The sequence below is a fragment of the Rattus norvegicus genome, chromosome 19 (genome assembly GCF_021556685.1).
Source record: "Rattus norvegicus strain SHRSP/BbbUtx chromosome 19, alternate assembly SHRSP_T2T, whole genome shotgun sequence".
Classification (NCBI taxonomy): Eukaryota; Metazoa; Chordata; class Mammalia; order Rodentia; family Muridae; genus Rattus; species Rattus norvegicus.
The window spans coordinates 63,120,836-63,147,659 of record NC_141552.1 but is presented as its reverse complement, the minus strand read 5'-3'; the positions used below and the strand labels follow the sequence as shown (position 1 = coordinate 63,147,659).

The window sequence follows — 26,824 nt, the reverse complement described above, 5'->3', positions numbered from 1 at the left end:
TGACATTCCTCCCAGTCCTAGGCCACTGCTTTCCCACTAGCTGTGAGCTTTTCCAAACATCAGGTAGGGCGTGATGGCTCAGGTCATCATTCTGGTTATTTGGGAGACGACTGAGGATCTCAAGTTCAAAATCACCATGTTTGCAGGGTGGATTTAAGGCACTCCTGGGCTACTTAACAAGACCGTATCTAAAAAAAATAAATAAATAAAAATAAAAAAATGGGGGGTTGGGGGGGAAGGAGAGCTGGGGCTGGAGAGATGGTGCAGTGGTTAACAGCACTGACACTAACCACTCTCCAGGTCCTGAGTTCAATTCCCAGCAACCACCTGATATATATATATATATATATATATATATATATATATATATATATATATATATATGTATGTATATATATACTTAATATATAATATATATATAATCTTAAAAAGAGAAAAAGAAAAAAATAGAAAAAGGTCTGGTGGCACTACTCAGTGGTACTGTGCTTCACTCACCTGCCAAGGCTCTGGTTTCAATCCTCAGTACTAGAAAAAAAAAGGGGGTGAGGGAAGAAGAGGAAGAGGAGAAGGGGAGAAAGAGGAGGACAGGGAAGAGGAAGAGAAAGAAGGGGGAGGAAGAGGAAGAAGTGTAGTCAAAAAGTCACCTCCTGAGTTTCCTTGCAGCTATAAGGGAAAAGAGTCCATGTTTGATGACTGAATAAACGAACTCACTTGAAGACAAGTTGCCACCTGACTCTGATATCAGATTTGGGGCAGCTGTTTCTGAAAGCTCAAGTGTGTGTGTGCTGGGGCCTGCCAGACGGACCACGGGGGCCTACCAGTCAACTCATACCACTTTGGGCTTTCAGGGAAGCTACCTGTTCAGTCAGTCAATCATAATAATAGCGTGATGACCCCCCCAACAGCTAGGTTTATTAAAAACCAACTAGGACTCAGGCTGGGTCCATGGAGGATTAAGAAATATGTTTTCAGACACTTTTTCTAAATGTTTGATGAAATCCCAAGACAGCATTCCCAAGCAAACTTCCCCTGAAGTTTGAAACCCACAAGTATTTAAGGGGGAACTTAATCCTCAGAGTTAGGATCTGTTTGTGCTTAGGTCACCCAAACGGAATGGCACTCGGCGCCCAAGACGTCTCTGTGCCCTGTGCTGTAGACGTGGAACTCGATCTTTGTGTCTGACGGGCACAAGACTGCCATGCTAACTTTCAAACCAGAAGTTAGTGCTTGCCTTTCAAGAAGAGGGCACACACTTGGCCTGTGTACTCCCTAGCTAACTCTCCTGGGTTTACGGCACAGTGAAACCTCAGGCCTTGGAGAAGGGCGACTGGTCTCCCTCAATGAGGAGAATGAACGAGAGGCTATACCAGTGACCCTGAGCATGGAAATTAAAGAGACCAACTTTGCCTACCAAAAGGGGGAAAATGGCTAGGTATGGTGGCACATGCCCAGAACTTGGAAAACAGAGGAAGCCAAGGTCATCCTTAGCTTTGTCCAAGTTCAAAGCCAGCCTGGGTTACTTGTAACCCTGTCTCAAAACCATTAGCAAGAAGTGCCCATGTGGAAAACCCACAGCATAGACACTGAGGGAAACAGACATCTTGGCTTGGCTCAAGGTGAAATTCATTTTCGTTCCTTGCACTCTGAGGTGGTTCTGGAGGGGCCAAGCATGAGACTGAAAGGAAGGGTGTGTCTCTGTGGCATGCCACCTCCTGGCCCTCCTGGTAAAATTTACAGGACACAGAGAGAGGGGCTGGGTGGCCCAAGCCAGAGGGAGGCCCAGCAGGAGTCAGCAGCCCCAGGCCAATGCACCTCTGCCCACAACGACCTTCACTGCAGAGGCACCAGGGGTGTCTGCTCTTATAGACCAGGCCGCTCAGCAGAAGTGAATCAAGGGAAGCAGTGGTGACATACCGAGATGGGCCAGGGACAGTGACTTAAATCACCCTCTGCTGTTGATGCCTGCTCCTTTGCTGTGCAGGCTCAGCCTGGCACCAGAGGGCTAGGTGACTGTCAGCGGGTGGCAGCCAGGACGAAGGGACAACACAGTTCAGAATCAAGAGATACTGCTACGAGATTGGCAGGCTTGGGATCTGTTTGTGCCCAGGAGCTATGGGGCCTAATGGTCGAGCTAAACAAACACGTGTGGGTTGCCCTCCCCTGCAGCAGGCTCCAACTCCAGGTTCCTTACTGCAAATGTACCCTGGAGGAGGTAAAGAATGCTAGACACGGGGCAGTGACTCCTGCCTGAGGCTGCGAGCCACTGACCCTGTGGGTCCACTCCTGAGCCTGCAGAAGTACTAGAGGACCACAAAGGGAACATCCAGAGGAGACTTCGCTGGCAGAAAATCCATCCGTGCACAGAGGCACACAGATATGTGGGAACATTCCTCGGCAGTGTAGAGGGACCCGATGAATGTGCAAGGAACCGTGAGTGTGCAGATTGATGGAAACACAGTTCCAAATCCGTCCGTGGCTAACCCAGGGAAAGGAAGCCCTGAGGATAGCTGGCAACCTCTGGAAACATTTTTCTTTTCTTTTTTTTTTTTTTTTTTTTTTTTCGGAGCTGGGGACCGAACCCAGGGCCTTGCGCTTGCTAGGCAAGTGCTCTACCGCTGAGCTAAATCCCCAACCCCCTCTGGAAACATTTTTAACAGTGACCCTGAAAGATGTGGGGGACGCTGTGGTATGTATATGCTTCAGGCCGTGGATGCTAACAGACACACGAGAGCACGCCTAAAGCCAACAGCACCTAGACTGAGAGCCTGGAGATGGGGCAGCCAGACCTCTCGGGTGACCTTGCAACCTGTTGGGACACCTGAGCCAAAGGATCGCATTTACTACATGAAATAAAAGAGTCAGCATGGTGGTTCGAATATGCTTGGCCCAGTGTATGGCACTAATAGGAGATGTGGCCTTGTTGGAGGAAGTGTGTCACAGTGGGTGTGGCCTTTAAGACCCTTGTCCTAGCTCTCTGGAAGCTCCTGTTTGCCTTCGGAACAAGGTGTAGAACTCTCAGCTCCTCCTGCGCCATGCCTGCCTGGATGCTGCCATGTTCCTGCCCTGACGATAACGGATTGAACCTCAGAGCCTGTAAGCCAGCCACAATGAAATGCTGTCCTCATAAGAGTTGCCTTGGGCATGGTGTCTGCTCACAGCAGTAAAACCCTAACTAAGACAGTCGGGCTCTGGGATTCCAAGGCAACCAGGAACACGACCTCGAAGTCAGGCTGGCTGCTCTCATCTTCTTCACGGCATTTTCTAATCCACTGCCTTGTAGCCTGCAGGTGTACTCCGTCCCCTGGCAACAAACCTTCCAGAGTGCGACCTTACCCACCAAAAAGGCACCAGCCCCCGGCCTCAGCCAATGGCTGCTCAGGGGCATTGGGCTGGTTAATGCTCGAAGACCACGTAGGTCATCTGCTTGGTGGGCCATTAGGCCAGCCATGTCCATGGCTTATGCCTACCTTAAGCCATTCTGTACAGCTCAGGGCAAAATGGGTAACATGAGGCCCTGGAGAGATCTGGCAATAAATTCCAGGAAGAGTTAAATTTAGCTTTCTACCCAAGTAGGGACAAGTATCCATCCACCTATTTTGTGGTTTCTAGTAGGACCTGTTTCCTCCTTGGGTGGCATTATAAATCATCCCCTTAGAACCAAGATCAAGAGCCAGGTATGGTATGATAGCCTGAACTGGCACTGAACTGACAGAGGCTGAGGCAGGAGGATCATGAGTTCAAGGGCCATCCTGGGCTATACAAAGAGGTACACAGGAGTGCTGGGACAGGCCTAGTTCCAGAAGAGAGGTCAGAAGAAGAAGCAAGAAGTCAGCAGGGCAACCAGTCTCTGAGCCTGGGCTACATTAATAGACATTGCCCAGGATGTGACAGTGCTACCAGCAGGGGCCGCCAGCAGGCTCAGGGCACACCCAACACCTCTGGGATCCTGATACAGAGACAGCACCAACTCAAGACCAAACTGTGAATTACAGAAAGGAGGTAGTGAATGGTATGGCCCACAGAGGTCAGCTTCAGTGGCCAATGGTGACCACAAGTGGCTCTGGGGTGCACTTGGCTGTAGGAGCACTGAAGTATTAACACTGGGCCAGAAAGAAGGTACTTAATACTCTGTCTGGCTTTCTCCCTCCACTTCCTGGCTGTTTCCCACCTTCCTTCTCACGAACCTTGCTGCCTGCTTTTCTTGCCTCATTCCCTGCTCTGTCCCCTTACCTGGTGTTAAGGTTCGTGTTTGCTCGGCATCTATACAGTGGCCCTATAGATGGTTGGGCCTGTTGGAGTGGGCGTGGCCTTGTTGGAGTGGGTGTGGTCTTGTTGGAGTAGGTGTGGCCTTTTTGGACTGGGTGTGTCACCATGGGTGTGGGCTTTAAGACCCTCATCCTAGCTGCCTGGAAGCCAGCATTCTGCCAGCAGCCTTCAGATGCAGATGCTCCTCCTGCACCATGCCTGCCTGGATGCTGCCACGTTCCTGCTCTGATGATAACAGATTGAACTTCTGATCCTGGAAGCTGGCCCATATTAAATGTCCTTATAAGAGTTGCCTTGGTCACGGTGTCTGCTCACAGCAGTAAAACCCTAATGAAGACACTTGACCTCTGGGAAGAATTAGTATTTTCCTGCTGTATCTGGAAATGAGTGAGCCCTCCTCTGCCGGGCTGTTAACATGGTCAAGTAGAAGCAACCTCTGCTGCTGAGTCTGGTCTCAGAATGGACACAGTCTCTACCTAGGTTATTTTTGTGCCCCAGAAACTTTTTAGAAAGCTCATGGTATAGCTACAAAGGAGTAATTAATACATCATCGTCATCATCATCATCATCACCACCATCACCATCATCATCACCACCATCACCATCATCATCACCATCACTACCACCATCATCACCATCATCATCACGTAAACAGGGCCCGAGCAGCTGGCTCATATCTGGGCATTGAAAGATTGGAAGGGTAGAGGTCCAGTCTCTCAGGGCTACCACATAGCAATCACCCTGGACTTCCTTGGTGCGGCTGTCCAGGACCCAGACCCCTCACACTGTTTCTCAGTAGCAGCCAGGAATGTAGCTCAATGGTAGAACATTTGCCTAGCACCTAGGTTCCTTGAAAAGCACCCAGCAGCCAAAGTTTATCTCCCTGGCCTTGGAGCAGCTCCCTGAACTACATGAGCTTCATGAAGCACCCAGAACTGACAGGGTGACACCAACAGAAGAGGGGATAGGCCAACAGATTAGCGATTGGGCAAGAAGGCAGGGCTTTGAAACCCTGTTGCAGAGGCCGATTGGAAAGATTGCTGCAGGTTACAGAGACTTTTTTTGGAAGGAAAGAAGGAAGGAAGGAAGGAAGGAAGGAAGGAAGGAAGGAAGGAAGGAAGGAAGGAAGGAAGGAAGGGCCAGTTGCCAGCGGTGGTTCCTGAGCCGCAGGCCTGGGAATGCATTTACCGTGGGCCTGTTGACTGATTCCCCTGCAACCTTCCGGAATGGCCCCAGGGGAACAGCATGGTCATCTTGTGACCCAGCTGCTGAGTGTGGGCTGCTTAAGCCTCAGTGCACCACGGGGGCTGAAATGGTCTCTGGCCTCACCTAGGATTTGTATTTGTCATGCTGGCTCCTTCTTGTCTCACAGGCCTGTGCTCTAACATAGGAGTAAGCAGTGTCTAACTTGCAGGGGGGAGCTCAGGAGGCTGGCCGTGCGGGCTCTGCCCGTCTTCAGTCACTGTTGTATGTGGGAACATTACAGCTCTGGCGATTTCTTCTCATGTCCCCATTTCTCATCTACAGCCACCAGCCTCTCAACAAACATCTCACTCGTGGTGGTCAGTCAGCAGCTCCCTCAACAGGCTGAGGTATGGAGCACTCATCCTCAGCACAGCAGGAATGGCCGGCACAGGCTCCCAGGCAGGCTAGTGCCATGTCCCTCCCTAAGTGCTCACACACCAGGGCATGCGACCTGCAGTGCCCTTAGAGCATCAGGTCTGCAGAGCTCACAAGCCTGAGGCGAGCTTGGAGGAAGAATCACAGAGCTTTCTTCAGCCTGGGACGCAGAGGGAGGCAGGAAAGCTGGAGGGTAGGACCACGCTGCTAGGTGAGAGGAGGCCGCCCACGGTGCGCTGTGACCCAGCCCACCAACCTCACAGGGTACCGCCTACAATTGCAGCACGGGTCAGAAAGTTACTGGCGAGCTGGGAGGTGCCATCTCTTGAGATTGCAATAAACTACATATAAAATGTAAGCCTAGAATGTGGAAGTCTCACAGCAGCAGTCGCACAGAGAAATAAATGCTTGCCCGCAGTCCAGAAGTGCTCCCTGGGGAGAGAATCCCAGCACTCAGAAACATGTCTCATGCATTTTACTTTAGCAAAAAACAAAAAACATTTAGAAAGAAAATATCAAAATATTAAGGGTAAAGTATGAAAGCCTGTTTTATTTGATGGCTAGGAGGAAGCTGGAGGGCTGCCTCAGCTCAGGCACGCTGGCCACTCTTGTAGGTTTGATTCCTAGAACCTACATAGCAGTTCACAGCCATCTGTAGAAGTCCCAGGCATCTGATGCCCTCTTGGCCCTGTGGGTAGCAGACGTGTATGTGGTACACAGACACACACAGTCAAAACATCCACACAAGGTCAGATGTAGAGCGACCCTGCTCTGGGACCTCAGGGAGCATCCTGGATCCCCACTGCCCCACCCAACACTGTAAACCAACACACTCCAGATGGGCTTTGAGGTTTCCAATCCTGAATGCCCATCCTGGAGATACATGGCTGATGTCACCTTAGCATTCACCTTGACTTGAAGACATCCACACCCTGAACACTCAGTTAGGAAAACTAGCTACTTTGAAAGCCCTAATAGAAAAGTCGTAGGGAAGTTCTGGGTATGCAGGAGCCGAACACTGTGGTAGGATTAGACTCCAGAGTAAACGTCACAGGAGGCCTGTGCCTCGGAGAGACCGCTGACAATCCTTGGTTCTGGGCTAGCGTGTCTCATCCACCCCAGCTCTACTCACCTGTCTGCGCCAGTGTACTGACACAGCCCAGACAACACGGAACTGAGATGAGATGCTATCAAAAATCGTCTCGGGGCTGGAGAGACGGCTCGGTAAGGAGACTTTACTTCTTGTACAGGGTCTGGGTTCAGTTCCCAGCATCCACACGGTAGCTTATATCTATCTGTCACTCCAGTTCCAGGGGATCTGATTAGGTCTTCTGAAATACACTCTTCCCAGGTATGAATGTGGTATAAATTTTAAGCATTGATAGGCATAAAAATGTAAAGACTCGGGGCTGGGGATTTGGCTCAGTGGTTAGAGCGCTTACCTAGGAAGCGCAAGGCCCTGGGTTCGGTCCCCAGCTCCGGAAAAAAAAAAAAAAAAGTAAAGACTCTTGCGTTAAGCCACACAGAGTCCACTGTCTATGCTCATCTCTCTCCAGTGAGGTGCAACATAACCTTAAATCCCAGGAAGCTAAATTGGGTCCCAGAGGAGCCATTAGGGTTAAGCTAATGGCTAAAGGAGGGTCTAAAAGGAATGTGCGGCCTTGTAAGAGAAAACTAAAGTTCATACTGCCTCAGGAGGGTAACTCCCCAGCACACAGGATCTCTTGTCTAAACAGTATCTGAGCCCAATCAGGAAAGGGTAAATTAAGCACTCTGCCCTCCAATGCCACAGGAAAAGGAGCAGTATCCTGTGCTGGCGGCAAAGTGGCCAAAGTCAAAAGTCCAGGCACACCACGTAAAGGACAGCCATAGAGGAGCAGCAAATGCCGCTAGCTGACAGTGCCGGTGTACGGCACTGGACTCCATTCAGGGCTGTTCACAGGTCTTCAGAAGGAGCTCCAGCATTGCCATCATTTCTCAGGAGAACACAGACTACAACGGTACCTGGGGGAGACACCCCTGCACACAAACAGGACGCTCACTTGGAAGGCATGCGTTGGCCTCTTGTGATGGCTTTCGGGGCGTACTGCAGACTGGGTGAGCCCCAGTTGTGGGATGGGTGTGCTTTGGTTCATTCCAGCCACATCACATGGAAACGAGGCCGGAGTCCCCTCTGGCTGTCAACTGGTTTCCAGAAAGCACAGAAGTTTCCAGAAATCTTGAAGGGAGGCTGGGCAGGGCTTCGGTAGAACACAGCCCCTTCACGAAAGGAAGGAGCTTGGGAGTAGGTTTCATCCCACTGTGAGCCCTGCCCTGAGGAGCCCCTCACACAGCAGAGGCCTCTTCATCTTTGCCAGGAGCTGAGGCGGCATCAGGACACTCAGGTAAGACTTGGCCCTCACCTGAGCCGCAAGATCAGAGGAAGCAACACTCAGGGACAGGCCCTCCCCAGCTCAGCAACAGCCATACTGACCCAGCACGGCCAGAGTCCCGGCTGAGCTGAGGCTGACCCAGCAAGAGACACAGCTTTAAACCAACTTTGTGATCTTTATTGACGGGTGACAACTTTATACTCCGAGGAAGCACTACACTGTGTATAACAGGGACATGGCATCAGAGGTGTGGCAGACTCCACAGCAGACACCGGCAAGTGTCCGTCCCTCTGCCCACTGTTCATGTGCACACAGAACATGAATGCGATTTGAAATCTGTTCACGGTGATAAAGTTACAATCCGCCAGCCACCTCTGCAGCCTGACGTCTACCCACATGTCTGACCCGCGATGTCTATGTCAGCAGTTTCCCTCTTGCAATCATTTAAAATTCGTTTCCTGTTAGGAACCAGCAACATATTTTTTTTTATATTTATCTCCTTTTGAAGTAAGAGCTATCTCATCTCTGATAACTGGCTCATTTTTGTCATTTATCAAAAACTAAAGGGTAAAGGAAGAAAGTGTGATGAATTAAAAAAATTATTTTTTTAAGGAAAGATAAAATTCATTTTCACAAATTTACAAGAGCTGCTGGTGCGGGACTTATTCCACTACGCATCAAACTGGGACCCAGTGCGAGCCACCTCCCCAGGGGCTCAGGAACCAGCGGCTCTTCAGAAGCGGCGGCTCGTGTGTGTCTCCTCACTCAAGCCACAGTCCAGTCTGAAGTCAGAGTCAGCATGAGCTGCGCTGTGCAGACCCCCCAGACATCTTCCATCCAAGCCCCCTGGCGCAGAGGGAGAGCCTCTCTCCACAGAGCCACTGGAGAGGCGGGCGGTTAGTGAGCTGGGAGATATGGGAGACAGCGTCGGACACACGGGCAGAGCTACAGCAGGTCCACACGGCGGTAATACAGGAGGTAGGCGGTGCGGTCAGCACTTGGTCTCACCACCTGGTACTGGTTGATAACCTTGACCGTCTGGTCATCAATTCGCAGCCAGCCGTTAAGCCCAATCTGGAAGACGTCCGTGGTGTAGTGGCCACCTGTAGCACTGTTGCCATGATGGTAGACCACTGGAAGACAGCACCAAGCGGGCAGCCCGTGAGAACAGCCCCTCACCCCACTGCCTCAGACCCCCACCCTCACACCCTCCTCACCGACCCCCACCCAACTGTTCCAAAGGGAGGTGGCACCACAGGAGCCTGCAGGCCACTGACTCAGGCGGATGCTCACAGACAGCAACACTCTCTCCTGTCAGCCACGACTCAAGGCAAAAACGGGCACAAATGCTTTACAGACAACTGAGCTCTCCTTGGACCCTGTCTGTGGTGTGTGTTCCAGGGCATTTTTGCCTGGTACCTTAGACTCTCTGTTCACTGTGGTTTTGAGGGAGAAGAGGGCAAACACACTCACCTGCGAACAGCCTATAGGTTCTGTGGCATTTAAAGTTTTTATTTTTGACGCCTGGAGAAAGCAGTTCTGAAAAACAAAATAACAACACTTCAACAAAGTCTTCACAGCACAGCAGCACTGGTTGGTGACAGGGCCCTTAAAAACACCCATCCCACTTCGAGGGTCAGCAGGCATGGCCCAGAGCGGTGTGAGAAGTGAACCCGAAGGTTCTCACAGCCACAGGAGACAGGAACCGGGGTATGCAGGGCTGGGACAGGAGGAACAGACCCAAGAGGATCTCTCTCCAAGATCAGAGCAAGACACCGCTGTCTTTTTCTTTCCCAGATCTCTGTGTTCTGTAGACTGCCTGGCCTTGCCACACTCCGGCGTACAATCTAAGATGTTCACCCACATGGTGGAGAGAGAGAACCTACTCCTACAAGGTGCCATCTGATTTCCACATGAAGGCCAGGACATAATTAAAGGTGAGCTCTGACCTCCTAAGCCAACAACACACATGTGCTGTGGCATGCACGCCTACCTGTACATACAAATCACACATACCGTAAAACAAACCTTAAAACAAACAAAAAAACAGGTTTCCTTCAACCTGTCTCTTAGGGCTCTTCAGAACAGGCTGTCAGAGCTAGTGAGACAGACGCCTCAGTGGCTGGAGCACTGGCTGCCCCTGCAGGCACCAGGCAGGTATGTGGTCTCCCTCTGACACGACACAGAAGCCACAGAAAGCAGTAGCCAGCACATTTCTGCACAGGCACCATGTCGCTGTGGGGGAGGGCATCCCCAGCCAGCCCCGGCTGCTCTCCTGCTTTTCTGATCCAGTCACATTACATCTCCTTCCTGTATTTGCACCAGGCAAATCGCTGTAATAAGAGTGCATGGCCAGCCTGGTCTATATAGAGAGCTCCAGGCCAGCCAGCACTTCATACCGAGACCCTGCCTTAAAACAAAAACAAAATATAATGGCTCAGTGGTTAGGAGCACTGGCTACTCTTTCAGAGAACTTGGGTTTGAGCCCAGCACCAACACAGTAGCTGGCAGCCACCTGTAAGGCCAACGCCCCTTTGGGCCTCTGTAGTCCGCCAAGCACACAGTGCACACTCCATACCGGCAAACCATCCCTAAGTCAAAGTTAAAACTAAGGAAGCCACCTTGGCGAGCATTCAGTATAGAGACCCACAAATGTCAATAAAGCTAAAACAAAGAGTCCTAACTGGTGACCAGGCGGTGACAGGCTGTGGGGACTGCAGCAGGCACAGGCCGGCATTACCTCTGCTGATCTCCAAGTCCACAGGGTACTCGATGTTCTTGACGAGCTTCTGGCATCCGCCCGTCTTCTCATAGACGAAGCGCTTCAGGTGGAGCACAAGGACAGGGGGAAGCTTCTCCAGAGTCACTCTACGGCTGACTTCAACCTGGGACAAAGTAGCCTGGGTCACAGGCCCGCCTGGCTGCAGCAGCCCCCCTGTGGGCTTCCACAGCAACTCCCAACAGCTCCCCAGCCATGCCTGTACCCCCATGGACCCCTGTAAGGAGCCCATCTGTGGCCTCCAAGCGAAGTCTTTGGCTATGTGGCGACACAATGGCCGGAAAGACAAGCTGAGTGCAGAACGGCTGGAGCTGGCATGACCAGCCTGCGTCCCTTTAGTGCTTTCAAGGCTCCTGAATCTTTTAAAACATCCTAAAGCAGCACCAACAATGAAACTTAATGCAGTGTAAGTCGGAAGATTGCGGACGGCCCTGCTGCAGGATGAGTCTCTCTGCCCACCTGCAACTGTTCCCGGCTACGCCTGGTGTTAGGGTTTCTTTTGGTTTTCTCCACCAAATGTATCTTCAGTTGCTCACTCCTTACTTGACCCTGTAGCCTCTGCACTCCACTGTTCACAGCTTTCCAGTACCACGAACTCTTCAGAAAAGCGCCACCCTAACTACCCAGCATTCATCCTGCCTTGTGACCTCAATGCCAGTCTGCAAAAGACCTGAGAGACAAGACGGCCTCCCCGCAGAGCAGAAGAGCAGGCCACTGAGAGCCAGACAACAGCCTCTCCACAACAACAAGGCCAGCTCCTAACTGTCCAGGACGGGACACTCAAGACTTTATCCTCGTCATCACACTGAATAGTCGCCTGACTGTCCCTAATGATCAATGCTTTTGCAACACAGACGTGCCTGGAACTCCCTTCACATCCTAACTCTTCTGCTGGAGGTAGGCTGGCTGCAGACACCAGGTGGACTGAGGAAAGGAGACACGGAGCAGGGTCAAGGGCAGAAGGGAGATAATTCCCTCAGTCACGAGAGCCAGAGCTGCAGAGCAGCTGGGGGGCCATATGGTTCAACCGCTCCTTCCTGACAACCCGGGGCTTCTCAGTAAAGCAACTGCGTGAGAGGCGGACTCAAGTCAGCGTCCAAGCATCTAGAAGGCTCCTGGTCAGCTGTGCGGGAGCATACCTCCTGCTTGGTCTTGGTGGTGTAGCCCTGGACAGACTCTCTTGCCACCAAGCTTTCCAAGGCATCCTGGACTGTGCGAATCTTGTCGGACTGGATGTCCAACTGCAGTGTGAAAAATGGCTGCAGCGTGGCAGATTCTTTGGAACTCTGCTGGTAAACCACAGACCTAAAAATGCAACGGAAAACACAGAAGAGTAAGAGGCCACTGTCTGTCATTTTCCCTTAAGATTAACTGACAGAGAAGGAATCAATACTCAAGTACGTTTACTCAGTATCACAGGACCAGGGACAACAGAACAGCCAAAACCACCCTGAATTTAAAAATAACTCCGCTGACTACCAGACCCTGTGATTAGCAATTGATCTGCACATTCTCCCGGCTTGGCTGAGGGGCTTCGACTTCCAAACTCTTCACTTGCACAGCAGAGCACAGCACGCACCAGCTAACAAACTCAAGCAGAGTGGGATGGGGAGTGTTTAACTAAGTGTCACAGCCTGTTCTAGTGAAATGGGGACGTGGGGGGATCCCCAGGGGAGCAGGACTTTTAAGGCTGCTCTCCTGCTATAAAAACATCAGGAGGAGGAAGGGTAACAAGCTAAGGATAAAAACCACGTTAGCGATCCGGGAAGAGAGGTGAGCAGCCTCGCAGCTAAGGCACTCAACCTTGTTTTCTTACTTTTTTTAATTCATCTTTCTTTTCCTCAGTTCTGAATAAAAACCATAAGTATGTCTCATCTCTCACTTAACCTCATCCAGGGAACGTTCTGAGACTCAACAAAGCAGCCTGAGTCCTAGTTTATGAGCAAAGCAGAGCTGTGGGAGGAAACTCCAACTTAAAGGGACAGATAGGCACCCAGCCGAGACCCTTTCAGAGTCCAATGCCCCAGCCTTCCTCCAGAGTGCCAGGCAATGACTGACACTCCTAGGGTTCCCAAAAGGAAGTTGAACAGCATCAATGAAATTAAAGCAGGGTGGGGTGGCGCACTCCTCCGATCCCAGCCCTGGGGCAGTAGAGGCGGACAGATCTCTGAGTTCAAGGTCAGCCTTGTCTACAGAGTGAGTTCCAGGACAACCAGAGCTACACAGAGGAACCATCTTAAAAAAAAAAAAAAAAAAAAGTAAGTGCAGAAATCAAGACCCTCTTGACTCCAAAACCTTTCATTCATCAGAAAAGGACCACCCCCTCCCCCCAAAAAAGGGTCTCTCTAGGGAAACTAAAAACTGCAGAAAGACAGTGACTTGGGGCCGTCCCTGGTCAGAATGAAGACTCTAATTCTGTCTGAAATGCAGTTCAAGTCATCAGGTCATCCGAAGTCCTCATTAGCTGGGTGCTCAGAAGGCTGAAGCAGGAGGACTGCCATGAGTTTAGGCCAACACGGGCAGTAGAGACCTTGCCTTAGATAAACAAAACAAAACTGGAAAGAACTCCTTGCCTAGGCCCAGGGTGCTGCTGGGATGGACCGTGCTTGCTGGTGCCCATGATGCTGGGTTCTAACCTCAGCACCTCATAAGCTAGGGTAGGCTGCATGCCCCTGTAATCCCAGCACTTGGGAGGTGGGAGAGCAAGGATGACTAAAATTCTCAAAATCATCCTTGGCTGTGGCCACACCTACCGTTGAGTGTAAGGACAGTCTGGCATACATGAGACCCTGAATAAAATGAAAATAATAATTTCTTATCTCTGCTTTTGTTCTTTGAAAAAACCATGAAGTTGACCAGAAAAACCTCACGGAAGCTACTGAAGCCAGGGCCAGCACAGAGGCTGAGGTGAGAAGGGCAGCCTGGCTTCTTCTCTGCTGTCACCCTTAGGGAAACAGCCCATGTTGCCCCTTAGTGCAGTGTGCTGTGGCAGCCTGTAGTCTGCTGTCCCTCACTGCCCTGACTCCTAACTCGGGGCTGGATGGCAAGAGCAGCAGAGGGTAGCTTCGTTCCTCTGTTGCTCACCGACCTGCCTATTTATTCCTCCACCGTGGCTCGACTCAGGGGGGCTGTGTCTGCCAAGATGAGTCACAGTGGCGACGTGTAGGCAGGGATTCCTAGACCATACCAGATCCATTAGCCCCATGAAGAACACCAGAGGAAAAGGGGGCCTGTGCCATGTCAGCGTGGCTCAGCTGGGTCCTCAGCCCTCCCCATGGGGGCCACAGAAGCAAAGAGAAGCTTCTGAGGCAGGGAGTGCAGACTCTGCTGAAAGGAGCTCAGTCTGCTACTGAGTGGACTCACTCATTTGGCACTGGATGCCTGAGAAGAGACTGGTTTCCAATACAGCATCCAGGAGATCGCACCCATTGAAGCCCACTGACTCATCTTTAGACGATAACTCGGGGCTTCTGAAGTAACTCTAAAGTCTTTCAGAAGGATGTCATGAACGAGCAGAAAGCTGTCTGAAGGACCCCAGGTCACATGTCCTCCTGGGCCAGTGTCTCCCTCCGATCCTGTCACATTCTAGCTCATGAGGCTCTGGCCTCTATTCCGTCTCACCCATTCAGTTATTTCCTAGATAAACAGTCTATGTGTCCATCAAAAAGCACATGGATAAAGCCACTTAGGTGGGAATATGTAACGGAATATTACTCAGTCTTGGAAGAGGAGATCCTAACATTCGTCAGAACAGGGATGGACTTGGAAGACATCATACTAAATGAACAGAGCTGGACACAGGACAGCCATGTGTGCTCACGCTGCTATAGATTTAAAAGCAAAGTCACCACAGTGATGTGGGGGAAGAAAACAGGAGGTCCAGGACACAGGGCACAAAGCATCAGCCCTCGGGGTACGCGGGTATACGGAGGTGGGGGGAGGGGCAGAGCACGGCTGCTTTCATCTGACAGGGAGAGGGGCACCATGGAAGCGGGGTTTCTGTGCTGACCAGTTTTCCATGGCCAACACTCCACTACCTGTGTGCATAACATCCTTCTATAGACTTTAACACATGCACTTAATAAAAAGTACAGTGATACAATGCCTCCAGTCGGACAGGAGTCTCTGTTACCAGAACAATCAAGTCAGTTTGGCTTCCTGACTTCAAGTGATGGGCCAGCACCCTTGGGGGCACTGAGGCACACAGCCCCTGAGAGCCAGGCCTGAGGAAGAGCGAATGAAAGCCAGGCAAAGCAGATGGCAGGAGGAAGGATACAGACACTCACACTCTCTCTCTCTCTCTCACACACACACACACACACACACACACACACACACACACACACACACACACCTTGAGAACATGGAAAAGCACAAACCTGATGTGTCCACCGAAAATGCCAGTGATAGGCGTCTGAACGAAATCCGCCTGCCGGGTGACAGACGTCTTGTTCTTGGGACCCACTTGCTCCCACTCGTCCTCACTGCCCTCGCCTGTGTCTTCCAGCTCCTCATCCTCTATCAAGTGGCTTCCGGGCCCATTAGAAACAGAGTGCTCTGAAAAGAAGAGGATCTGCTGAGTCAGCTTTCCTCAGAAACAAAATATCCAAGCAAGTGCAATTCTGTGAGAACTGGCTAAACAGATTCATGAGGATCCGCTGAGAGGCTCAGCCGGCGAAGCCATGCTCTCCAGACCTGACAGGTGAGTTTGATTCCTGGGACCACATGAAGAAGAGAACTGACTCCTCCTACAAACTGTCCTGACCTTGTCACCCTCTCCAGTATACGTACGTATACATACATACGTGTACACACATACGTGTACACACACACACACACACACACACACACACACACTCTAAAAGAACCAAAATAACAACAACAAAAATGCAAAAAGCAAACAAACACCCCAAAACCAAAACAGGTTGTCAAGCAGTGGTGGCCCATACCTTTAATCCTAGCACTTGGGAGGCAGAGGCTGGCAGATCTGTGAGTTCAAGGCCAGCCTGGTCTACAGAGTGAGTTCCAGGACAACCAGGGCTAGAGAGAAACCCTGTCTAGAAAACCACACACATAAAAAGATCTAGTTATGCTCTACACTTAAAGTCACGGTAAGCAATTAAAGCAGCCAGCCACTCTGGACACTGGGCTGCAGTGAGCACTGTGTGGTAGCCATGCTCAGACACCAAGCTCTGGAAATGCCAAGTGCGGCAGGGCACAGAGAGTTCTGGGCCAGCCAGAGCATCAGAGAAAGACCTTGTTTCAAAAACCAGAGGCATTCACATTCTTTGGACAACTGGAAAAATTTGAAGACACTCTGTAGTAAAAGTGACACGGGGTGAGACGCTTCATCCTCAGAGGACGCTCTCAGCACAGGACAAAATCTCAACTGCTTCCTCCAACTTCCCACCCCTAAGACAAGCGGGTACCCCGGAGTGAGCCTGTGCCCACAGGGCCTCCAGCCCTGTGTTGTGTTTTCCTGTGTCGCCGCTGGCATTTGAATGTGAAATGACCAAGGGCTCTGGAGCTCAACACTTGGTGGCACTGTCTAGGAAGGAAGGATATGGAGCCTTTAGTAGTAGAGGCTGGGGAAGTACATTACAGGGGGCTTGGTTCTGAGGGCTTAGGGCCTGGCTCTATTCTCTGTCCCCCCTCTGCTCCCCGTGTGTGGGTGAAATGTGGTCATTTAGCTTGCCACAATGCCATCCACTGCAAGGGGTGCTACCCCTCCGGAACCCAAGCCAGAGCAAACCCTTCCACGGCCTCAACCTCTCTCTCAAGTAAAAACTGGAGCAAAGCTGCACGAGGGGATACAGCTCAGGAATCCGAGCCTCTTTCTCACTACTGTGCTGGGTAACGGGAAGTAGCTGCTTATCTACGTAGCTAAGTGCTATCGGTGTATGCGTGTGTGTGTGTGCGCGCATGCCTGTGCACGGGTGTGAGTGTGTGCGCGCGCCCGTGTAGCATGGACACGCGACCTTTAAGCCGCTCTCAGGCAAACAGTCTCACACAGAAGAACCTACTTTCGTGCGTGGGTGAGAGAAGCTTCTTCAGGCTCAGCATCTCCTCGTGGAGTCCATTGAGGATGAAGCCTAGGTACTCCTCGGCGTCCTCCTGTCGGCCCTGAGGACAGACATGGTCACATTAATTCCAAATGGCTGGAGTGAGGCCCGTAGAAGCCCCAGAACCTACACCTCTGACGAACGTTCCAGACCAGCGCATGCAAAAATGTTCTGTCCTTTATTTTTGTAGCTGAATTCCTAAGCATAGAAATTACTTTAGTTTTAAAAAAAAAAAAGGCCAGGCACAGTTGTTCTCAGCATTTGGGAAGCAGAGGCAGAGGAATCTCTGTGAGTTCCAGGTCAGCCTGGGCTACATAGTTAGTTCTAGCCCAGTCAGGGCTGCAAAGTGAGACACTGTCTCAGGATGGATGGATGGATGGATGGATGGATGGATGGATGGATGGATGGATGGATGGATAGATGGGTGATTTTTTAAATGCTTTAAAAATACACCATAAATAAGACATTGAAGGCCACTTCCCAACACAACCTGAGTCACCATCCGCACTCACACTGTCATCCCTCACAGCATTCACACTCTGGGCAGGAACCACGGGAGAGGACCCAAGCCCTGAGTACAGGGCTCCAAGTACTCAGCTGACCTAGACACTCTCTCCACCCGCAAAGCCATCTGGGGCATTGTAAGGCCTCCTGGCTCGCCTGCTGACCTGCCCTTAATAACTTGTATTTTAGGAAAAAACAAGAGGCAATAGCCAAGCTGACGGAATCGTCTCTGTGGCCTGAGCGTGACTAAGGTGAAGGCTGACTCCAGGACTGGGAATCTCCCCCCTGCCCAAGAGCAGCACAGCATTGAGGAACAGACTGAGAAGCCAGGCTCTGCTCACTAGTGGTGGATTCACAGGCTGGCAGAGCTGGTGAAACTCAATCCTTGGTACTCAATGCCATTAAATGTAGGCAATCAGAGCACACTAAGCCACCCAGTGACTCCACCTAGTCCTTACACCAACAAGTTACAGCACGGAGCACACGCAAACAACGGTGCCTCAGGCTCATCTGCAACTTGCTCTGTAGCCCAGGCTGGGCTTGAATTCAGAGATCCTCTTGCCTTAGCCCCCTATGCTCCAGAACTCCCAGCATGTGCCCTCTCCCAGATCTGGGAGCAGTTTCTATCGCTACCACAGAGCACCCCAGACCTTTTCAGACAGGCTCGACTTGATGACTGTCAGGAGTCGATAAATGTATGTGGGTTCAAAGGCAGCTCCTGGGCGGATATCTCTCACGATTTTATCCCCAAGAGCTGCAAGAAAAACAGAATATTTGGTAACTAAAAAGACAGCATAAGGGAGAACAAAGCCACCCAAACTCCCAGCACACGGGGAAAACACCTAGATTTAAATAGACACTTTCTTTCCAATGAAGACCCGGGTTCCTCCACCCACGCTCCCACTGACAAGGTGTCCCAGCTGTGCACGCCCACTCACCTTGGCGGGGTTTGGGAGGTACTGGCATATTAGTAAACTCGTTCATGAGCCGAACACTAAGTGGAGAAAGAGTGAAGCAGAGCACACGTTAGAGGCGGGCCTGGGCACGGCAGCACATTAACCAGCCAATGTAACAGCACCCAGGGGCTCTTATATTAAAGTCTACACATATTATTTCCAATGGCATTTTAAGTTGCTAAATGGTACAAGGAAGGTTTCCTACTGAATCTGAAGGATAGAGAAGCACACTCTCCAGTTACAGCCCAGTTTAACTTCCATAGAAAATCCCAACAGCATCTTCCTTTAAAGGAGAATTCCAGAGGCTGGAGGAGTGGCTTGGTGGTTCAGAGCACTCACTGCTCTTGCGAGGGGCTAGGGTTCAGTTCTCAACACCCAGCGGCAGCTCACAACTAGCTGTAACTCCAGGTCCAGGAGATCCAAAGTCTTCTGACCGCCATGGGCACTGCACACGTGCGGGGCACTTACATATATGCAGGCACAACACTCATACACATCCACTTAAAAGCAGGGCGGGCAGATATTCGAGCAGTCATCTGTAGCAAGTCAGGAACTGAGAGCTGGGCTCAGCCCCGGGAGCACGTACTTGGCCAAGCTGCTCCAGTTCCCATCACCACAGGCAAAGCCCCCAACCACCGACACATGTGAGCACCTTACTTACAAGCTATCTATCATGGGCGTGGACGTGCACGGCCTTTGCACTTTTGAGTACAGAGGAATGAACTTCATCAGGTGATACATCGGAGGGCAAGCCACCAATGCCTGCAGGGTCTAAATGTCGCAGTAAGGAAGTGTAAAGGAAATGAAACAGACACAGCAAACTTTTCTAAAGGCACATAAACGAGATAAGCCAAGGACACCCGACTACTTGGATATGTAAACACAAAGAGGATAAACCAAATAAGACAGCTGCTCACTAATAAACTAACGGCCATGTAAGGTTCCTGTCGGCCGGCATGACGTTCATGAACTTAGCTGAGCAAAATGCTCCCATGAGTTAGAGCAGAGCCCCCAGTTCTCCGTGGTCATTCTGTCCTACTGTCTACGACCACTCCAATGAGAACAGAACATGCCCAATTCTGTCCCTCACAAGTCAACAGATCAATCCTCGGACAGGGGGCGGAGGGGCTCCAGAGTACCACCGACTATGAGGTAGGCAGACCAAGTCATGGCCCAGTCTCCGTGTTCAGAGTCCAGGCCAGCAGCCCTATGGACACTGCAGTAGGTCAAATACACCCGGAGAGGAGAGCTTGTGTGGTGACCGGGCAGGGGTAGGCAGCCAGGAAGGATACGGCATTAATGTAGCACCAGTTTCCTTTATTGATCAGCCCACGGGGTTGCAATGACACTGGCTTATGTACTAGGGTTACAGTCTCCAATAACTCTGTAAGAGTGAAGAAGAAGCAAACGAAGACATTAGCAACACTGCGGCCAGCAGCACCAGAATCCATGAGACTCCTTCAGGAGAGCGCGTCCTCCGAAGCCCTTCACTTGGCTCAGCACCAGCTTTGAGACTAAACGGATTGTCTTTTCTAGATACATTTTCCTCTGAATGTTTACTTATCTTCTCAGCTTGCTAGGAAACTCCAGGACAGAAACACTGACACAACCGCTAGCAGAGAGCAGATGTGGAAGACACTGGCTTCCCCACCAAGACTGACAGCATGCCCCACCAGCAGCAAATCTCCCGGGTACCAGTTTCAAAGAACCGTGGACATGAGTGTGCCTCCCGGGCTCACAGGAGACCCAGCAGATCACAGTAGGCGCTCGATGGCCATATAGTAAGTGACAGTGGCTCCTGCTGGTCACGGTTCCCACTGGAGGTGAGAGCCCATCAAAGGTGAGATTGGCGATTCATTTGTTCTGCACACTAACTCCACATTCCATTCAGAAGCGGGGTCTCTCTCCTAACACTCACCCCTGAAACCACTCTTTCCAGTTTTAAGAAAACCATGAGCTGTGGAAGCACAGTGAGTGATTTTATAAGGCTCGTCCTTTGAGAAAATAAACCATTTTAGGCTCCAGAACGCATCCAGTGAGAGTAGTGTCAAGCTTGCTATCCTCTAAGTAAAAGGCATATAGATCATCCTCCACCAATCCTGGAGCTGCCTGTTATCATTCAACTCCATAGTAACTTTGCCAAAAAGGCGCCCATATTACAGATGAGAAAACTTAGTCCCAGCCCTGGGCCAGATGCAGCTGTGGATCCCTGGCTGGCTCTTTCCTCTCCACTGCGCAGTGGGCTCTAATGCAACTTCTCGTCACAGACTACTGAGGTGGCTATGCAGTTCCGGGCACTTGCTGCCAGACCTGATGATCTGACTTACAGCCCCTAGTGGTGGAAACAGGACCAACTTTCAGTATCTGACCTGACAAGCACAACACATTCATACACACAAACATGCTTGCAAGCACAGAGGGAACAAATAAATCCAAGGAAGCAATGTTCTTAAATATCTTTTCTGTAAGGAGGCGCTCGCTTCCCCCCTCCCACTTGTTCTTGGGCTACACACAGATCCACAGTACAGCCATGATCCCAGTGACCTCCAAACACACGCACGCACGCACGCACGCACGCACACCCTCAGAACAATGCCACAGGTCACAGCGGCAATCAATTGTAAGCTATTACATGATTAGAAGCTTGGTCTTCCAGCCATAGCTGACCTCTGGATGAACAGCTAATGTGCCCTGTGTGTACAGAAGGCTACAACTAGCCCTGCCCTAGGCCAGCTCACAGACAAGTAACAAAGGGCTCACTGTCCCAGCTGACAGCGCCCACCACACACTGCAAGTTCAGTTGAAGAGGGTCTGGGGAGTGTGCTTCACGCAGTCGAGGTCTGCAGACATACCGAGAGAGCAGCTACAGATGGGACAAAGTACACACGTCAGAAGACAGGCAGTGAGGGGAAGGTCTGTCTGCCAGGAGGAACAGACAGGATTGCATGAACACTGTGAATCCTGACTTACACATAGGCTTCGGCATACCACATTCCTAATACCCCCACGGTCATGGTGCCCTGTGTACAGAGTGCAAAGTACACACTAATGTTATCGATATGAAGCCAGGGGTCTGGGTTAAGAGTGGAAGCTAGTGCACACTGCTCAGTGGGAGGCCTGGCCCAGAACTTAGGGCCACATGGGGGTTGGGGGTGGGGGGATTCTGTCTTCCTGCTGGTGTGAGAGGCAAAGCCTTCTTGGGTTGGCTGAAGGTGGAAGGAATGGGATGCCATGACATTCACACCTGCTTTGGCACAGGCACTGGAGGAAGTGGGAAAAACCAACAGGGGACAGGCATAGAGATCCACCTGAACCTTCCCTCCTCTTATACCCACTGTTCTGAGCAGCCTCAACTATGAACAGCGCGCGGGGGGTGGGGTGGGGGGGCGGCAAAGAAGAGGGCGCAAACCCAGAGGCCTGAGTTCAAATCCCCACGTCAGAAAAGTGAACCAGGGGGTTGGGGGTTTAGCTCAGTGGTAGAGCGCTTGCCTAGCAAGCACAAGGCCCTGGGTTTGGTCCCCAGCTCCGAAAAAGAAAAAAAAAGTGAACCAGGAAATCCACATTTTTAAAGAGCGGGAGAAGCACGTGATGATGCTCGCCTGTAATCCCAGCGCTGGGGAGGCAGAGGCCAGTGGGTATCAGGAGTTCATGATCACTACACGGCAAGTTAGTTCCAGGGCTACAGAGAGAGAGCCTGCTTCAAACAAATCCCAGCATTCCTATGGAGACCACAGGCTGAGATGAGCATTTCCCCAGACCCGTGGGCACCTGACCTGGGCAGAGTGTGTAGTGAAGCAGCAGACATGAAAGACACTGCGTTAAAAACAAAATAGGTCCAGCTCCCCAAAACCTGACCTCTGACCCCACCAGATAGGTGCCTCTAGCAAGCATGCACACAACCCGTCCACACATACACTAAAGAAAACACGCCATATGACTCGTGTTCTCTGTGTACCGCATCAGTGTAAAGAACCCGGCGCCACGTATGACAGAGCTAATTCCTTTTCAAGAAGGGACCTGGGTAAGCTGGCTGTGCTAAGCCCTAGAACAAGCTTCTGTGGACCAGAGCGACCTCAGCAGCCTGGGGGTTCCTACAGTCGGCAGAGCCCTGCAGACCTGAGACTGCAATCCATCTGAACCAACTACGATCGTTCCTTTCCAATGAAGAAACCGCATGTTAAGAGCTGGTTTCTACATGGTCCTTCCCTGGAAGAGTCAGCAGGTCAAAAAGCAGTTCCCATTTTCCTCCCAAGATAGCAAGCCTGTCTCTTAGCGCCACCCAGTGGTTTGTCCAACACCTGCAGGCAAGCAGACCTGGACTACAGGACAATGCGTGCAGCAGACAGTGCTCAGGGGCAGGGTAAGTCTTTAAAAAGACAGGCATAGAAGAGATACTTCGATTTTTTCTTCTTCCCTAAAGATTATCCTATTCTCTTGGGGCTAGGGAAATGGCTCAGCACCTTAGGGCCTCATGTTCTAAGTTCTTTGAAAACAAGACCCTAACGCTGGTACTTCAAGAGGACTCTCCATGCCTTTGTCTGGGGCCCCAGTCCTGCTGGCTGCCTGTGGGGGTCCCCACAGCAGTCAGTCTTGAGCATCCTGCAAGCTCATTTACTCTGAGGGTGATGTGCGTTCCTCTCCAGCCAGCAGATACCAGTTCCACGACTCTTGTGTTCCCTTCCACTGTCCTCCTGACTCAGTTGCCCCACTATGGCCAGTATAGGTGGGCAGCAGTGGGCACGCCTTCAGTCCAGCACACGACAGACGGAGGCAGAGGCAGGAGGATCTCTGAATTTGAGGCCAGCCTGGTCTATAGAGAGTTCCAGGACAGCTAAGGCCACACAAAGAAACACTGTCTTGAGTCCATCACCCCCAAAAGGCCAATACGTCTTTTGCTGTTAGGAATTCCCTGGCTGGCACAGACGTCAGAGAAAGCCACCTCTAGATTAGGTTGCCTCCCAGCATCTCCCAGAATGTCCTTGTCTCTGACCCTAATGACAGCTACAGGTCACAGCTTGTTGACATGTATGATGGAGATTCAAACTCAGATCCTCTGGCTTGCAAAACAAGTGCTCTCGCATACTGAGCCATCTCCCAGTCCTGCAACAAATATATTCTAGAAGAAATATATCCCATATCTATTCAAGAAATCAGACAGGGGATGGAGCAACCAGCACTGGGGAGGCTAGCAGGAAAACTTTACAATTGTGAAAAGCAGGAGACAAAGTAAAACTGAAAAAAAAAAAAAAAGTGGGCTGGAGAGATGGCTCAGAGGCTAAGTGCACTTGTTGCTCTTGTAGATGTGGGTTCAATTCCCAGCACCCACATGGCGCACATGCAGGCAAAACACACATAAAATAAAATAAGTTTTTAATTAAAATTAAAAAAAAGAAGAAAAAAAAAGTGCTGGGGTGGGGTGTGCAGAAGGAGATCGTTTCCTCGAAAGCTACAATCCTCAGCAGGTGACACCGCCAGCTACCACCCCAGAGCCGGTGAGACTTCCAACACCCACAGGGTTTACAACAGACTGCAACTCTAGTGTGAGGGGATTTCTTCTGGTATCTGCTGGAACAAGCGCACAGTGTTGCCTAGACATACATGAAGGCAAAAGACCCATATACATAAAAAGTTAAAATAATAAATAATGTTCTCCACAGAGCGAGTTCAGTGGTGCACCTGGTGATCCCAGCACTCAGGAGGTAGAGCAGGGAAGAAGCCGCTCTGAAGGTAGCTTGGGCTAAAACAAGTACAAGACCAGCCTGGGCTGCTTTGACAAGATGCTGTACCAACTACAAACACGGCATACAGAGAAGCCCAAAATAATAAAAATAAAAATTTCATCAACTTTCTCATTCGAAGGGACCCCAGAACACTAAAATACTCAGAACAGTATCATCGCACATACAGAATAAAGTGCTGCCACCTCTGTTTCGGCTTCTTTGAGACAGCACTGCTACTGAAGCCGGCTTGGCTTCAAACTGCCACTCCCTGCCTCAGCCTCCCGAGAGGCGCAATCACACGTCCTGTGTCTCCGACGTGATTAAAAGCCTCTATTTGTCAACCCCAACCATCACGAGGATCTGCCCCTTACATCTGCGGGAGCGCTGAGCACTCCAAGGGCTCACTGCAGCCGTCTCAGGAGCTGGGACCCGAGGACCCGCTTCTGCACCCGCATCCAGTGCCTGCCTGACTCCTACCCTTACTTTGGTGCTATAATTCTGACATAATTACGATAATATATGATATGATGTAATAAATAATGTACAATATTGAATGATGAAACCCATCACTGAACCCACAATCACTAAGGGAGATAAAGAGGGGGCGGCATATTTCTAGAGCACCTTTTTCTGTAGATACACAGTGAGTGGAAGAACTGAGGAGGCTCATCAGACCTGAGGGACAGCCTGGCTACAGCACAGGGCAGGTTTGTCACACATGACCACACTATAGCACTAACATGGACATGAAGTCTGTCTGTCAACAAAGTCGTAAGAGACATGGGCTTTCCCTGCTTACATAAAGGCATGGCCTCTCCTCCATCTTCCTCCCTACACCTGCTATTTGACTACTGGGCAACGTTGTTAGCACACACAAGTCCTTCACTGCTTGTTTCCATACAGGTCGGCTACTACCCGCTGGCACCAACAGACTGCTCCCCTGCCCACTCAGCCTGTCAGTTAACTGTACCTGCAATCTTTATGGCTACGGGGTCCTCTGACACGGGAACAAGCCCTTCTTTGACTTCCATCTGTTTTTCAGAGGCCAGGGGGGACGGGACAGGGGGGGAACACTTAGTTTCCACATACGCCACGGGTGAGGAGGAAGAAGGCTTAGAATCATGAAAGAGGCTAGCCCAGGACTTTGCAGGTTGGCTAATGGAAATGGCGCCAGAGACAGAGAGCGCACTTTCGGCAGGAGGTGACTGGCTCTCAGGCTTCGCAGGGTCCAAGTCTGCACTCTCATCAGTGTGCAGCTCTACCCCATTGGCAGCAGCAGTGCCCTCGCCCAAGGATTCAAGTATTTTTCCATTAGCAACTGCGAGGTTCTCAGTAGTGTCGGCGCCAGCGTTGGGCTGCGTCACAGCTGTCCTTAGCAGGTTGTCTGTAGGGAGGCAGGGCTGCTCAAAGTCAGTTTCACGGCAGCCCTCAGGCAGTCCTGCAGTCCTGGCATCACCACCTAGTGTCCTGGGGAAAGGACTATCAGGGACAGGGTCACTGATTAAGTCCATGGGGTTCTGAGGGCTGTCACAAGTCCTGGGCATGACTGAAGGAAGCATGTCCACCATGAACTCAGGATCCTCCACACCCTCGCTGTTCGTGCCCACTGACGTGGCATGGCCGTTGACAAGGGCGGCCGGGGAAGCACCCTCTTCACTACCATCTTTCAGATAACTGTAGTACCCAGGGGGCCGCTTCTTCTTCTTCTTCCGCTCCCTCTGACCAAGACCACCAGCGCCACTGTCATTCTCCAAGGTCTCGGCCTCTGCGTTAGAGCTGCTTTCCAGAGCCAAGGCTGAGGCCGGGTACTGATCAATGGAGCTGTAGGTCTCGTCTTTTTCTATGTCATCAGGGGTCTTCTTGGAAGTTGGACAACCAAGGATAAATTCAGGTGCCTGAGGGTTCAAGGTGCTTGAAATACTGTAGCTAGGGGCTCTCTGCAGACCATCACTGGGTTCGATGACTTCGTCTACACCAAACTCAATCCTCTGATGTTCTTGTCCTGCTGAGAAGAGATGATCAGTCAGTGCCTGTCCAAGCTACATAGTATCCAAACCATGGTCCCTTTGGGAGGTGATACTTGGTTTTATTGTCTAACAGGGCTATGACAGGCTTTAGCCTAATTTGTTGAAAACCACATGTATAAAACAAGACCGCATTGGGTGTATAAAAATAGAAGCCTATCCTTATCCTTGGAGATCTGGGTAACTAAGAAAGAGTTTAAAAAACAGAGGGTAGAAATTAAATTAAAAATTACTGGGGCATGTTGTTCCAGGCCTGGAGTGGCGGAGGTAGAATTAGGAATTCAAGGTCACCCTCTATTCCATGGTGGCCTCTGGCAGCTTCGCTGCACAAAATCAACACATAAGCATTCAGTGGCTTAGAAATGTTCCTCAGACACTAGCTCAGCGCAGACAGCACACTTGTCTGGAGTCACTTGCATCTTGATTTGTTTGTTTGTTTAAGTAAGAAGAGACAGGCAGCCAAAGGGGGAGAGGGAGGGAGGGAGGGAGAGAGGGAGAGAGGGAGAGAGGGAGAGAGGCAG

At 50.9% G+C, this 26,824-nt stretch overlaps 1 protein-coding gene across 3 annotated transcripts in view; it reads right to left on the bottom strand.

Annotated features, from left to right (window-relative positions):
- Positions 1–8,413: 8,413 nt before the first annotated feature.
- The window catches only part of Usp10 (ubiquitin specific peptidase 10), a 41,730-nt gene continuing 23,319 nt past the window's right edge, over positions 8,414–26,824 (bottom strand). The window contains exons 4-14 of one of the 3 annotated variants that reach the window (NM_001434519.1): positions 25,250–26,284; positions 19,852–19,943; positions 19,221–19,330; positions 18,542–18,597; positions 18,254–18,357; positions 17,061–17,160; positions 15,417–15,594; positions 12,177–12,342; positions 10,999–11,143; positions 9,732–9,797; positions 8,414–9,391 (exon numbers count right to left, since the gene is read on the bottom strand). In NM_001434519.1, coding sequence (NP_001421448.1) covers positions 9,204–9,391; positions 9,732–9,797; positions 10,999–11,143; positions 12,177–12,342; positions 15,417–15,594; positions 17,061–17,160; positions 18,254–18,357; positions 18,542–18,597; positions 19,221–19,330; positions 19,852–19,943; positions 25,250–26,284 — 2,240 coding nt within the window. In that variant the 3' untranslated portion in view covers positions 8,414–9,203. Of the gene's footprint in view, positions 9,392–9,731; positions 9,798–10,998; positions 11,144–12,176; positions 12,343–15,416; positions 15,595–17,060; positions 17,161–18,253; positions 18,358–18,541; positions 18,598–19,220; positions 19,331–19,851; positions 19,944–23,913; positions 26,285–26,824 lie in introns of those variants that run through there. The other 2 variants (NM_001034146.2, NM_001434520.1) reach the window with 2 other exon arrangements.